General features: G+C 46.5%; 1 protein-coding gene and 1 long non-coding RNA gene across 23 annotated transcripts in view; one reads left to right on the top strand and one right to left on the bottom strand.

Annotated features, from left to right (window-relative positions):
* The window catches only part of Nav2 (neuron navigator 2), a 651,028-nt gene that overhangs the window by 258,236 nt on the left and 377,545 nt on the right, over positions 1-15,247 (bottom strand). Inside the window, exon 1 of one of the 21 annotated variants that reach the window (XM_006541298.4) lies at positions 8,227-9,575. The exons of the other annotated variants lie outside the window; for them this stretch is intronic. Coding sequence (XP_006541361.1) covers positions 8,227-8,298 — 72 coding nt within the window. The 5' untranslated portion in view covers positions 8,299-9,575. Of the gene's footprint in view, positions 1-8,226; positions 9,576-15,247 lie in introns of those variants that run through there. 21 annotated transcript variants of the gene reach the window in all.
* Gm51448 lies at positions 1,245-14,361 on the top strand. 2 transcript variants are annotated; one of them, XR_003946639.1, is made up of 4 exons: positions 1,245-1,556; positions 1,904-2,094; positions 4,351-4,486; positions 14,096-14,361. It is a non-coding gene; the product is annotated as a predicted gene, 51448 (long non-coding RNA). The 2 variants fall into 2 exon arrangements; XR_003946640.1 differs by lacking the exon at positions 4,351-4,486.

The raw sequence follows: 15,247 nt of genomic DNA, 5'->3' as shown, positions 1-15,247 counted from the left end.
ACACTCCACCCCCTCCCCATTCTTCCAGTCTGTGAGGCCAGGCTGGCCTGGGACCCTGTACAGAGAATGCTGGGGTTGGGCCTGGGAACTGCCACAGAGCCACACAATGGTGGCATTGTATGTGGGGAACACGAACAAGTTACAGGTGGGTGTGCACAGCAACTCCAGGAGTTTTGAAACCCTGCCTTTGGAAAGAAAGAGAGAGAGAAAAAAAATACCAGGCTGCTGAAGGTGTTGGGAGGGACAGGCCACATCGTAAGGATGAGCAGGTAGGTGCCTGCTTCCTCCGTCCCCAGTTAATCCACAGGCAGTGCCCAGCATCATCCTTCCACAGCCCTCGGTGCTCAGGACCCCAGTCCAGGATTCAGAGCACAGCCCCTCTCATCGGAGCACTGCCCCCAATGTGTGAGGGGCGTGTGTCTCTACACAAGACCTACTGTGTGCCAGGTGAATTATGACTGTGGTCTCATCTCCAACCTTCTCCATTGCAGCAGCTGCAACAGCTGTAAACAGGAAAGCCTTCCTAGTTGGCTAGAGTTTTCCAAACATCTAAAACACTTCCTGCACACAGTAGGGGCTCACTAAATTGTTGTGGAATAAATAAACTGCCCACATCCATCATCCGCGGTAAACCATCTTCATCAGCTTGACAGGGGCTGGGAATCACCAGGAAAACACACCATTGGGTGCGTCTCTGAAAGTTTTCAGAGGGGTTTAGATGAAGCGGAAAGACCACTCTGAATATGGGTAGCATGGCTCCACCAGGCTGGTGTCCTGGACTGAATAATAATGAGAATGTGAGCAGTGCACCAGCATCCATTACTCTCTGCTTCCCGACTGTGGATACAATGTATCCAGCTGCCTCCAGCTGCTGCCCCAGTCAAATACAAATACCTTCAAAAGTGAGCCCAAATACCAGCTTTTCTCTCTGAACCCCCTTTCTGTTCAGTAAGTTTGTCATAGGATTGAGAAAAGTAAGCAGCATAAAACCTGAATGAAGCAAGCAAAGGGACTCTGACAGACCACGCCCACTCAGGTCTCACACAGCCGCTGGCTAATAAAGCTCTGGGTGGCTCAAGAAGCCCAAAGGTAGACTCAGTCCCTCATCAACCTTAGGATGCAGATCAGAACGACACAGCCCAGTGGTTCCAAGAGAGCCAGTGTCAGCACCAAACAGACTGTCCGGGCGTTTTCTCTCTCTTCTGAAAGCCACAGGCTGACTCTCTCTCAACCACCATTGTGACATGATGACGGGTGGATCAAGTCCTCCCAGCAAGCAGGGCAGCAGGATACAAACAGCATAGCCCTCCTTTCAACAACAAATATCAGTGGACCCATCTGGAAGGGCAGGCAGCCTCACCCAAGGGTGGTGACAACCCAGACATCACGCAAACCTCTCTCTCTCTGTCCCAGACTTGTTAGGCAATAGGTTAGCTCTGAGAGGAACTGACCAATGACACCCCAAAAGGAAGATATGAAGAACAATAGGAGATAGTGGTAGACTCAAGCCGGGTCAGCTCAAACTGGCTTCAGGGACTTTCTCATCAGGAGAGCAGGTGGAGAGAGAGAGAGCTCCGTTACCTTTTTCTTTCCTTTCCTTTCCTTTCCTTTCCTTTCCTTTCCTTTCCTTTCCTTTCCTTTCCTTTCCTTTCCTTTCCTTTTTTCTTTCCTTTCCTTTTCTTTCTTTCTTTCTTTCTTTCTTTCTTTCTTTCTTTCTTTCTTTCTTTCTTTCTTTCTTTCTTTCTTTTTTAGCCCTTCCTACCTTAGTTTGCTTCAAACACACACACACACACACACACACACACACACACACACACACACACACACACACACAGAAAACCTGTAACAGCAAAATCCCTTTTATTTTGTGGATTTGAAGAAAAGGCCTCTTTCTTCCTTTAAGGTCACATTACAGTTGCCTATAGCCACGATGCTGTTGTCTTTCCTGATGGTCCAGGGACTGAAGAATCTGTTCCTTCCTCCAAGGCCCCTGCCAAGCTCTATAAGGCGGCCATCTTTCCCAGTGAGGCTGCTCCTTGGACCTGAAGGCCTGCTCTCTTGCGTCTGGGCCCCGTTTTGGAATAATTCTGAAGGGTAAGCTCAGGTCAGTTCCTTCCCAGAAAGCTGCAATTCACATTACTTAGTTTGAAAAAATAATTTCAATCAATTAATTTTATGTGCAAGAATGCTTCACCTGCAAGTCTGTATGTGTCTATGTGCCCGGTGAGAGTGCACTAGATTCCTTGGAATTGGATGGTTATAAGTCACCATGTGGATTCTGGAAACTGGATCCGGGTCTTCTGAAAGTGCTCTTAACCACTGAGCCATCCCTCCATCCCTCCATTTTAAGTTATAACTTTTTGTTTGTTTGTTTGTTGTTTTTGAACTGTGAAGACACTGAGGTTTTGTGGCCTTAGGTGAATCACAACTCCAAGAGCCTTAGCTTCCCCATCTGTATAGTGGGTCAATAGTCTTTTTTTTTTTTTTTTAAAGATTTATTTATTTATTTATTGTAAGTACACTGTAGCTGTCCTCAGACACTCCAGAAGAGGGAGTCAGATCTCGTTACAGATGGTTGTGAGCCACCATGTGGTTGCTGGGATTTGAACTCCTGACCTTCGGAAGAGCAGTCGGGTGCTCTTACCCACTGAGCCATCTCACCAGCCCGGGTCAATAGTCTTAATCACACATGGCTGGGGCAGCTTCATCTACAGTGAGGTGCGTAACACACACATAGAGAGAAGACCTTTAACTACTATTTCCTCTTTTTAGTTGCCACCCTCCAGCCCCCAAACACCGGTCCCTAACGCAGGTCCCTCAGCAGGTGTTCTCAGCTGGAACACCCTCCTCACCCAGGCACAGGGAAGACAATTTAGAGACAAATTCTGCCAGCTTTTCTCTTCTTTCTGTAAGATCCCAGCATATCCTGTAAACAAGCCTGGTCCAGGGCCCTCTACCCCTGCCCTCTCCCTCTCCCTCCCCACCCCCACTCCACTCCTGCAAATGCATACTCCTTAGTAGTCTAACCCTGCTCACATCAGGGGGTGCACAGGGACTCTGGGGGAATACACAGCTGTATCAGAGCGCAGGAGAAAGACATCAACGGAATGACAATTTGGTTGACTGGGTGAGACAGATGACTTTTTCCCCTTTACTTGCTAAACCTCAAAGCCCATGAAAACAAGGTATTTTATGGCTGAAGATGTATCTTAAGCCAGTCACAGAACAGGCACCTGTAAGACACGCTTTGCTGAGAGGCACCTCTTATGCTTGTAGGACGCACCGGATTCAGAGATGTCGAATGCACAGTTAAAAACAAATAAACAAACAAACAAACACGAAACAAACCCACCACAGTAAGCCAGAGCAGTGAGAGAGAAAAGTGGCTGTAAAAACTTTTCGGAATACTTTGGGAACCGGCTAATTTAGAGATTATGCTAAAAATCTCGAACACCTTCAATTAAATTGCATTTTTAAAAAAGCAGTAACGAATACTCAGTCCCAATTACTTCACTACAGCTTTCTGTTTCTGATGCTCCCGGGATAAGAAGCAGTTGCTGCTCTCTTGGCTGAGCGTGGGGATTCATCCCAAGGGAGCCGAGCTAGCACTGCCAGCCAGGTGTTTATCTCAAAAAGTGTGGACCATCAGGGAGTAAACGCCTGTGGGACCGGGAAAAGAAGGATGAGTTATTGTTTTTCCCCCTCCCACTCCAAGAGAGAGTTTTGTTTTGTAGACGGAGGGCATGGACATGCAAATGTGAGGGCACAGAGACTACAAGAAAATGTTTTGCATGAGAATTCAGGGAGGCAGGTGGGATGACTTGGGACCTGCCAGCAGAATGGGGGAGCTGTGTGCACAGGGCCTAACGGATGGTACCCCACTAGTCAAGTCCTGTCCAATCTATTCTCTCCTGGAAAATTTCCCACAAAATCCGTGTATCTTCCCTGGGCTTTCTAGGGCAAGCAGAGGATTCAGGAATAATAAAAGAGATGCCAAGTTTTGCTTCCCGGTGTGTGAAGGGACAGGAACGAGCAAATCAAAGCTGTAGTTGGGTTATTCCCAGTTCAGGTTTGCTTCCATGGCTCACAGGGTGCACGGTGGGCTTGCAAGAGCCCATGCAAGCACACTGTGCCTGGTAGAGGGAGAAATCTCTCCTGGCTGATGAGAGAGTCTAAGTTTCGATCTCGGCACTGGACCTCTTTGCTCTCTCTTCTGCACCGACTGCCACACACAGAGGCATGCCAACTGGCTGGCTCTGCGCTCTTCATCCCCTCCTTTGGCCTTGGCTCTTTCCCAGCCTGTCTTGGGTGAACAAAACTCACCTGACTCTTCTTGTTCCTTTCCATCAGGGCTGAGAGGTCCGAAGAGGCACAGAGATCTCAGTTCTGGGAATGAGTCACTCTTCTCAACTAGCATTTACATTTCCACCTCAATCCATCCGGGCTTAAGCATCAGGAGGGTGGATGCTTCTATGCAATCGATCTGGTAGGCCTGCCAGGTGTGGGTTTTGTCTTGTAAAAGAGGGGGGTTGTTGCTGTAGTTTAACTTTTTTTATTATTATTATTATTTTTAAATTATCTATGTGTATGGACATTTTTGTTTGGATGTGTGTTTGTGACGTGTGTATGGTATGCTGTGTGCCTGTGGCGGTCATGAGGGGTCATCAGATCCCCTGGAACTGGAATTACAGGAGCCATGTGGGTGCCGGGGAGTCAAGCCCAAGTCCTCTGGAAGAGCAACCAATACTCTTATCTGCTGAGTCATCTCTCCAGACCTGTAACTTTTTTTAAGGGTCACACAGACACAAATAAGGTGCCCAGGGCTGACTACAATTTCCAGTAGCCAGTCCAAACAGTGTTTCGCATGCAATTAAAAAAAAAAAAACTGAGTAAGGAAACAATGATGCTCCCCGATTGCCCCAGGTAAAGCAAGTCCAGAGAGCCTCCCCACCCCCAGGCACAGGGCAAAGGCAAGACAGTGGGGTCTTTCCACAGCTTCACCCAGAAAAAATGTGGGAGGTAGATGGCTTAGAGCCCAGGACTATAATATGCATGCATATGCATTATTTCTGTATATGGCGATATGCACACATTCATATCCTTTTACTCAAGGGATGCATCAGCCATTAATAGCAAGTCATGAGACACTGACTTCTGAGATGATCAGGTACAGATATTTCAACCCCAAAGCATTTGGCTAGATGAGTGGGCGTTGTATTCTGAAATTCACAAATGTGTGTGAGTGACACACAGGGAATTCTACACCTGGAGTGTGACATGAGACCTGGAGACAGGTCCTGGCTTCACCCCCTTCTTACACCCAGACCTGGTAAGTCACACAAACTTTTCTAAGTCTTCCTCCGCTTCTCTGAAACACAGGCACAGGCAGCACTGGAAGTCTACATCTTAAGAGTGGCCCCTGGCAGGCATTTAATGAAGAACCGGGAGGCCTGCTCAGGAAAGCACTGCCAGACTCCAGAAGGTCTGACACTGTCCTAAGGGGTCAGAGCACCCCATGTCACTTGTCAAAGAGAACCAGGACTTGCCTGACAGACGCACTTCTGTGCTGTGGGTGGGAAAGTCGTGTTTTTTTTTTAATCATTTTATTTATTTATTTATTATTATATGTAAGTACACTGTAGCTGTCTTCAGACACACCAGAAGAGGGTTTCAGATCTCATTACGGATGGTTGTGAGCCACCATGTGGTTGCTGGGATTTGAACTCTGGACCTTCGGAAGAGCAGTCGGGTGCTCTTACCCACTGAGCCATCTCACCAGCCCGAAAGTCGTGTTTTAAAGTAACTTTAAAAACACAGGACTGCAGGCCGTCCCCAGCAGTGGCTGCCACTGCCCTACCCTAGAAACACATTTCACTCTCCTTCCCCTTATGAGAGCTTCACTCCCCTCTCAGCAATTCTAGAGATTTGGCTTCCCTGGAAGCAACCAAGTGACTGCTGTGCCTTGTGCCCTGGGTTCTTCTCCATCCCAGGGGTCAGAACTGCCAGGCCTATGGAGGTTGCTATGTTTTATGTTTTTACAATAGGCTTTTACCAGGAAGACTACTGAGAGAAAAGGGCTGTCCCCTACCCAGTAGACAGTGTGGCCCTGGATACAAAAGGACAATTTGCACAAGCATACTATGTATTCTAGAGTCCTGGAAATGGAGCCCTGATAGAGTCATCTTAGGAGGAATAATGGTATCCTCCCAGCAAAGCTGTGTCTGCCTCCCAGCTACTGGACTCACACGACTCAACCCTCGCCATGTTGGAAGACAGGGTGGGAGCCTGTGTGTGTCTCATCACATAGATAAGGCCACTGGTGCCCAGCTGGATATGGATCAGCATCAGCACCACACACTGAGTCTCCAAGTTTGCTCCATACACCATCACATCACAAAGGAGTTAGAGAAGACAGCCTGGTTCATTCTGATAGCCAAGATGGAGAGAACTTTCTAGAAGAAATTTATGTAAGTATACAGTTCCTAAGAAAGAGAGAGAATTGGCTCTTGTGCCTATCGAGGTTAAACAGGGAATGGAAATCCCCATCCAGGCATACTGGTTGTGTTTGTCAAGGCTCAAAACACATTAATAGCCTCCTTCTGGTGAATCCTATTTTTAACACTCTACCTCAAAAGACATCCATTCAACAGGGCAGTGAATCTGGAGCTCAGGAGTTTAGAAACCTATCCCCAAGATGATGCTGTTTACTGCTGCGCCTACATAGGGTTAGACATCTAAAGTCAAAGAGACGGATGCCCAGTTCCCTGGCAACCTTGTTGCTGTGACGAGCCAGCACATCTGGAGGATGAAAGCAACAAGAAAAGGCAAAGGGGTTGGCAAGATGCCTCTGCCAGTGAAGGCACTTGTGGTGCAAGTCTGGGGATGTGAGTTCAAGTCCCCAAACACACACAAGCAGAAAGAAATACTGACTTTGTAGAGTTTTTCCTCTGAGAAGATTCAGAGGCCTCAGGACAGCTGGGTGGTCCCAAACCCTTGTCAAACCATCTTTATGAGGGGGGCTTTCCCTCACATCATTCATATTCCTGCAACACAGTGTCTGCTCACAAGGCAAAGGCTGTAGGGCTTACACATTTGACCGTTTTAAGGTCAGTTATATACAGCATTCAACTAAGCACAAAGGAACACCACTCTTCTCCAAAGAAGGCTTGCCACCTTGGGAGGCTAATGTTGTCTCAGAAGTTGGGCTAGCAGCTTGATGGGGAGGGGGCTTGATGGGGAGGGGCCGGGGGAGCTTGAGAAGAATAAGCTAACGGGGAGCTCCCACTCATGAGGCTATAGCTTCTTGCCACTCTCTTAGACCCTAACAAAATGACCACTCTGATTGTTAGATCGCACTGGCATGATACCAGTGCCCAATACTGCCATCAGCTGTGTGTGACATGAATCATCTGAATGCTAAGGAGATACTAAAGAAGAAAAGTGCATCTTGCCTCTTTGCAGTGAACACAAGCTCCCATGTGGATTCTCCACACATGGGAAGCTGGGTTGTCCTGGCCGGGGGCAGGGAAGGCTGTAATACCCTTCCTAAAAATGCCATGTCACAGCTGGCTGGGTGTGGTGGTCCATGCCTTGAATCCCAGCACTGAGAGGCAGAGCCAGGTGGATCTCTGAGTTCAGGCCAAGCTAGGACAGCCAGGGCTACACAAAAAAATTCTGTGTCTCCAAGAGAGAGAGAGAGATAGAAGAAAATATATATGCCAGAGTTGCCAGGGTCTTAACAGGTAGGAACTCCTTCTAGCTCCCCTCTCAAATCTTTCAAGTCCCCAAACTTTGAAGCCCTCTAGACTACCCCTCTACACCTCCAAGCCTTGACACAGCCCATCTTTCTCCCCATTGCACCTGCTGAGGCCCCACTGGGAAGCCAGATGGAAATGGCCACACCTGTTGCCATAGTGACCCTGCACATCTGGCCTCTGGCTTCCTCTGAATTTGTGCAACTGTATCTTCTCAGGCCACCAATAACTTCCAGACATACCCTTCTCCATCTGCTCTAAAGACATACATACCATCGAGCCTTCCTGCGCCAGGACACTTGACACAGAAAACAACGGGGGTGGGGGTTGAGGGGGGTGGTGAAGAGCCATCTCTCAGAGAACTCAAAGCCTTACCCAGCGCAGACAATAAATCCGAACCGTCCTCTCAACAAAAGCCCAATTCAAACAAGCTCTCCCCAGACACCCCTGCCAATGCCCCTCACTTGCTCACCACTTTATAATGGTCACAGGAATCACGACTTTGGTCCCGAGCAGGGACCCATACGTTGATACTTATTGGCATAACTGGACCCCTGCTGGCAGGCAGTAGTGTGATCCTCAGCGGTCAAGCAGCCGGTGCCCTCTCTAGGGGGTGTTTAGTTCAAAGCAGTGTGGAGGCGTGTGAAGCCTCCGAGGTTAATTTTAGCTGTGGTCAGATTTCCTTACACGGGCCACCTCCTGAACAGCCGCAGCTTACGTTACCCCAACCCTTGGGGCGGCCTCCTGGCCCCCTGCCCTGGCTTCTTGGTGCTGTGATTCCTGCACCTCCGTCACCCCCACCAGATTCTCTTAACCCTCTAAAATAATCCAGCTCTCTGTGCTTACATTTTCATGACACATTCAGGGGAAATACATCACGGTTTCTTTGGCTGCCCCAAGCAAACAAACCTGGGGAGCCGCCCCCTCCCTTATCCAGTGCTTGGCAGAGACTACAGTGGATGTTCGGGCTGAGCAAACTTCACCGAAGCCTGCAGGCTTCCAGCTTCTACACGGTTTCCAAACCCTCCCAACTCACCGGGTGCCTCCGTGCTTCTCATCTTTTGCCTCACACCCTGTTTCCTGCCCTTACATTACATTGCTTCTCACAGTCCACAGGGAGGAGCGTCTACACGCTTGAGTCCTGCAAAGAAACGGAGTTCACCTGGGCTTAGCTTTCCCAGGGATCTTGACAAAGCTACGGGGACCTCTGCCCCGAAGCTACAGGGGCCTCTGCCCCGAAGCTACAGGGGCCTCCGGCCGGATGCTGGCCCCAGGTGTTAAGCAATGGAAGAAAACAGGCTTTAGGAAAAGAGTCAGCAGAAACCGATCTTTTAAGCTCTTACATCCTGCCAAACTTCCAGACAGAGGCATGGCGGCTTAGCGATCTAGTCTGTGCTGGCCTGCTTGAAATGGCCTTGTTTCAATGTAGTCAAGAAATGGGAAAACCACACAATCTAGAGTGGCCTCTTGTGACCTCCAAACAAATATCTTGTAGACAAAACACAAGGTGTTTAAGACAGGCATGGAGGCCATGGCCATCCTCCATAGGGCACAATGCAGTCTTTGCCTGCCTTAGCCCTCCTTGTTATTCTCCAGGGTGTCTTTAGGCCCCTGCTGCAGATACTCAGGTACTCTTTGTGTGAGAAGGTGGGCATGATTAAGAAAGTGCTTTCCTGGGCTGTTACTGGTGTACCAGGCAGCTCACAATTGCCTATAACACTAGTTTCCAGGTGGCTCACAACTGCCCTCTGGCTGGCTCTGCAGGTACCTGTATTCACACAGTACATGTAAACACGTGCAGGTGTACACACACACACACACACACACACACACACAAACAAAGGAATGAGTTGGCTCAGTGGTTAAGAGCACTTGTTCTTCCAGTGGATCCAGGTTTCATTCCCAGAACCCACAGAGCGGCTCATGACTGCTTGTAACTCCAGCCCCAGGGGATCTGATGCCTTCTTCTAGGTAGCAGGCACTCAAGTGATACAACAGACATACATGCAGGTAAAACACCCAGGCACATAAATTAAAAATTAAAGTAGGAGGGGGGTGGGGTGGAGAACAACTTCTCTCCAGGGAGGTGACATTTCAGAGGTGACATTCAATTGACAGGAAGGAACCATGCCAAGACTGGGCAGTGATTTTTTTTCTTGGAGCCAGCAGAGCAGTGTGGCTTTGGTGACTTGTTAGAAATGCAGATTTCAGGCCTCATCCCAGGGCTGTTGAAACAGGAACTCCAGAGTGGGGAGTTGGGTTGGAGTAATGGGGAAGTGCCCCATAGCCTGGATACAGACAGGTGGTTCTTATGCACTACTGCTTGGGAAGGGCTAAACTGTGAGAAGAGCATTCTAGATGGAGAATTACACACACACACACACACACACACACACACACACACCCCTCGGCAATCCCTGGCCACTAGCCCAGGACCCAGCACATACTCGGAATTCAGTGCATTTTCCTGCCTGTCTGCCAGGCTGTAAGCCCCAGTCCTCAAGAGCCCAGATTAAAGTCACTAAAAGATAAAAATCATGAAAATATGATAGTCATAGATCTTCAGCATGGACATCAAGAAAGAAAGCGGGAATGATGTCACTCAGAATTCCAGGTGGCCAGAGGAGAGCTTTCTTGGGTATCAGAGGCTGCCAGCCGCTGACACTGACTCTTCCCAAATCTAATAAAACTTGGCATCTCAAAGTTGTCAATTAGATTCCCTGTAAAAGGCTAAATGTGGTGGCCTTCTGCTTCCTAGTCCTGAAACCCAGTGAGAAAGGCATTAGTGTGTGGCAGCTGGGATAATCATTTAATTAATCTTTTCCACTCAGGGAAGCCATCTTCCCTGCCTCAGCCCAGTGACTTGTAAATCAGCCTCGCCATCATTGTGATCACAAAAGGCAGAGGAAACAATTCCCCTCCCCAGACCAAATTGGAGCCAATTTCCTGATGGGGTCTCAGTGACACTTTAACTGGGTGCTGCCATTTCTGTCCCCTGGCCTCCGCCAGAGCCACCCACAAGGCTCCATCTCATGGCAAAGAATAGCAAGAGAGAAGCTTCCTACAGAAGGGCCACTAAAGCACAAAGGACAGGGGTTCTACGCCTAGCCAGACTTGATTCAAAGTGTCAGGATGATTGACATTTTGCAAGCAATTGAAAAAAAAAGGGGGAGGGGTATGTGGGGGGAGGGGGATGGGGATGGCAGGATTAGAAAAATCATGTATTTTCTTCTCTTTCTCTCTATTGCTGTGCCATTCATGCAACAAATATTTATTTATTTATTTATTTATTTATTTATTTATTTATTTATTTGCTTATTAGATGTTTATGTGCACCTCCACTGGGGAGAGAATGACATACAAAAGTGACATGGGGCTCGTTTTGAGGGACTGACAGATATTAAACTAGGAGGTCAAACACATTTGGGGGTACTGATAAGCCGGGGGGGGGGCTACCATCATGGAGGTGGAAGGCTGGCAGCACACAGAGGAAGAAGTTGGTAAGACCTGTGAGGTAATGGATTAGAGTTGGATACTATAAAGACTATAAAATGAGTTTCTAAACTAAACTATAGCAGAGCTTGTTAGGAAGAGCTATACAGTATAAATTAATGTTTATTTAATACAGACATATGCCTTTACACAGGGAAGTAGGCACACAAACACGCACACACACAGATACACACTTTCTTGTCTGTCACCTCAAAGCATTTAAACACAGCGATATCTCAGGAGTACTGTGTATCTATCCTAGCAGACTTTGGTTTCCAACACCATGATCTAAGGGAAGGAACCAGAACTCCTTGCAGAAATAGATTTCATGCACTGGGACAAGCTATCTTCATGAAAGGCTGAAGTTTGTTCCAATTCCCAAAGGCAACACTGTATCTCCACCTCAGAACACCGCAAAGGGTTATGTCATGCCAAAGGGGCCAGAAGCCAGATGAGCAAGCTCATAACAGTCAGAGCCAGCCCAGCCCAGCATACCTTGTAGAAGAAGACAGCATTAGATTATAAATTATAATAAGAAACAAATAGTCCAGGGCTCGTACTGATAACTGAAATATGTACACAAACCAATGAGAACAGGAAAACACCTCAGACAAGAAGAATTCCAAATTAACGGACAGCAACATTCTCTGCCAAGGATGAATGTGGGAGGCACAGAGAGGGACACTGAAAAAAAGAGAAAGAGAACCTTCCATGGGAAATATGTAACCACTACCTAGCCAGGCGATCCAGGCCAGCACAGGCACCCAGTCAGGATGACAGAATGAACCCTACCCCTTGAGGGGAAAGGCCCATTAAACTAAGGTTTTCTTCTCCCAAACCCATGATTCTCATCTAACTATGAGAAAACCTAGCACATTCTAGTTGATTGCTTGCAACTGAGGCAGGAGATGATGCTCTATAGCAGTGACTCTCAACCTGTGGGTTGCCGCCCCTTTGGGAGTCTAAGGACCCTGTCACAAGGGTTGCCTATGACCACCAGAAAACATAGATGTTTACATTATGATTAATAACAGCAGCAAAATTACAGTTTTGAAGTAGCAACGAAAAGGATTTATGTTTGAATACAACATGGGGATCTGTATTAAAGGGTTGCAGCATTAAGAAGGGTGAGTACCACTGTGCTACACAATGCCTGGTGGTGAATGCCTCAAATCCCAGCATTCACTCCAAAGGTAGAAAAAAGCCAGCCTGGGCTATTAGAGACCCTTATCTAAAAATCAAATAAAACTAAAATCAAAACAAAGCAAGAAAATAAAAACAAAAGCTAAAAACAGCATAATATTCTTGGAAACGATCAAAATTATAAGAAACTGCCAAAGCCTGGGGCTAAAGAGATGGCTCAGTGGTTAAGAGCACCAACTGCTCTTCCAGAGGTCCTGAGTTCAATTCCCAGCAACTACATGGTGACTCACAACCATCTGTAATGGGATCCAATGCCCTCTTCTGGTGCGTCTGAAGAGGGCAACAGTGTACTCATATACATAAAACCAACCAACCAACCAACCTTTAAGAAAGAAAGAAAGAAAGAAAGAAAGAGAGAGAGAGAGAGAGAGAGAGAGAGAGAGAGAGAGAGAAACTGCCAAAGCCCAAAGGAGCCTAAGAAGACCTAGCTACTAAATGCAGCATAGTCCCCAGGAGAGACCCCCCCCCCATAGACAAAGGACATTGAACAAGAACCAAGAAAATATGAAAAAAGTTGATGTCAGTTATTAGTGATAGCAAGTGTATTGCATTATTAAAATTTGTAAGGTCTACAACAATGTTCTCTCTTATATTCCATATTTATAACCTTTCTATAAAAATATATTATTTTGAATTCATTTTATTTTTAACTGTGTGTGGTGGAGGGCGGTGGTGTGTGTGTGTGTGTGTGTGTGTGTGTGTGTGTGTGGTGGGGGTGAGTATAGGTGCCCATGAAGGCCAAAAAAGAGTGTTCTATGCTATAAAGCTGAAGATACAGGTGTTTGTGGGCCACCTGATACTGATACTTGGAACCAAACTCAGGTCCAACAGCCAAAAATCTATTCTCGAATTAAAAGTTAATTTAGCTCTCCATGGCTGTCTATGCCTTAAGTTTCAGCATTCAAAAGAGGCTGAAGCAAGAGGACTGACACAAATTCAAAGCCTGGTCTGGTTTGCAAAGTGAATCCCAGACAGTCAAGGTTACATAGCAATACTATGTCTCAAAACAACAACAGCAAAATATAATAGCAACAAAAAAGCTACATCTATTCATAAACTAAATTGTAGCCAGGCATGCCATGCATGCCTGTAATCCCAGAACTCCAGAGGCTAAGAACTGTGGGTTGAGATCTGAGCTATACAGCAAGACTCTGTCTCAAACAAACAAAACAACAACAAATGTTATTTAAGGGGGCAAAGATCTTCAAAGTTCCATATTGACTATGATGGGCAGTCATGTTTGAAACCTAATTCTCCATGGGCAAGAATAGCAAAGGGAGTTAGCTATTTCCAGCAGGGTGCTTGCTGAGTGTTTGATTTAAGATCACAGGGTCCCAGAACATGCTCGTGTTAGTATACACACAAACACACAATGTGCATGAGCCTATGTATACCCGTTTACAGCCCCTGGTCATTATGTTCTAGAGGCCCCACCCACAGGGGTGAATTTCCCAGAATGCTCATTAGTAACTGTTCAGTAAGATAAAAGGAACTAACAAAAAGGAAGCCATTCAGAAGTCCAGGTTTTACTTTGATCCATTCAAAAGGGCCATGAAAGAACTATTTGTGCCCAAAGAATTAAGTATGGGGACTCTCCCAGTTAACAACCCTGAGCCTGAAATTCAAAAGATCTTATTTGTTCTTAGGTCTAGAATCTGCATTTGGATCTTTCTCACCTTTAGAAGACAGGACTCAAGATGCCTGGAGCTCCTTCACATTTATCAGGTCGTAACTTGATGTGAGACATTGGAATGAAAAATGTGAGTGGCCAGACACCAGGACTTAAGAATGTTTGTGCTGCAAAAACATCACCGAAACGAGTGAACTTTGCAACAACCCATTGTCTCAAGATTTTCAAGATTCCCCTTATTCAAAATCTTCCCCTCTTCCAACCATATAAAGGATAAATACATACGTACATATAACCTTTATAGATTTTACATTTACATACATATATATCCTTTATATGTACATATGCCCTCTATATAGCTTATATATACATATGTATATATCTCCCTTACATGGCTGGAAGCAGGAAACAGAAGCCAATTTTATCAGCAATAGGTGACAGTACTCTATTCTCTGAGCTATGTAGATTTTTAGCAGCAACTAGAAGACAATTGTATTTTTTTAAGTTCCTGCCATATCTTTGTTTTCCATTAAGGTGGGGGACCCTTTCTACAAATTGCTTTTGCCAAAGATAACAAAATCACATCTCTTTTCCTTTTTTATAAACAAAAGAACGGATAATAAAGTGGCAAATTAATTTCCCCTGACATGATAAAACTAATGAAATCATCTCCTGTGGGCCATCTGCTTCACGCATGCAAACTGAACTGCACTTGCCACTGCCCGGTAAGTTGCTTAACTCAGTTAGCCCTACTCTTCCGCTTTTGTTCTAGTCTCAATGAGACCGTCTCCCTGGTGGCTCAGTCAGAGGAGGGTGACACATGGGATGGTGACATCTTCAGCTGGCTGTCCACCAGTGAGCAAGGGTAGCTAAGATGGCTAGACGTTTAGCAGAACGGCATGGCGGGTACTGTGCAACACTTCCTAGATGCCACCCACTAAGCCCCAATGCATTTGCCAACTGCCATATTAACTTTTCTATGCCATATTGTCTGGCTCTGCGGCCATCAGTCACTATGAATGAAACTCAGCATTGCAGAATGGGTGTGTATGACGGTTGGCTTAAACTTGAGGTAGCTGTACAACTTGTATCAGTGACCAAAGTGTGGGGAAAAAAAGGGCAAACTTCAGCATTCCAGAAACATAAAAGGGAGAATTCTACCACTTTT

Source organism: Mus musculus, chromosome 7 (genome assembly GCF_000001635.26).
Source record: "Mus musculus strain C57BL/6J chromosome 7, GRCm38.p6 C57BL/6J".
Taxonomy (NCBI): Eukaryota; Metazoa; Chordata; class Mammalia; order Rodentia; family Muridae; genus Mus; species Mus musculus.
The sequence above is the reverse complement of the archived record's forward strand: the minus strand, read 5'-3'. Positions and strand labels throughout refer to the sequence as shown.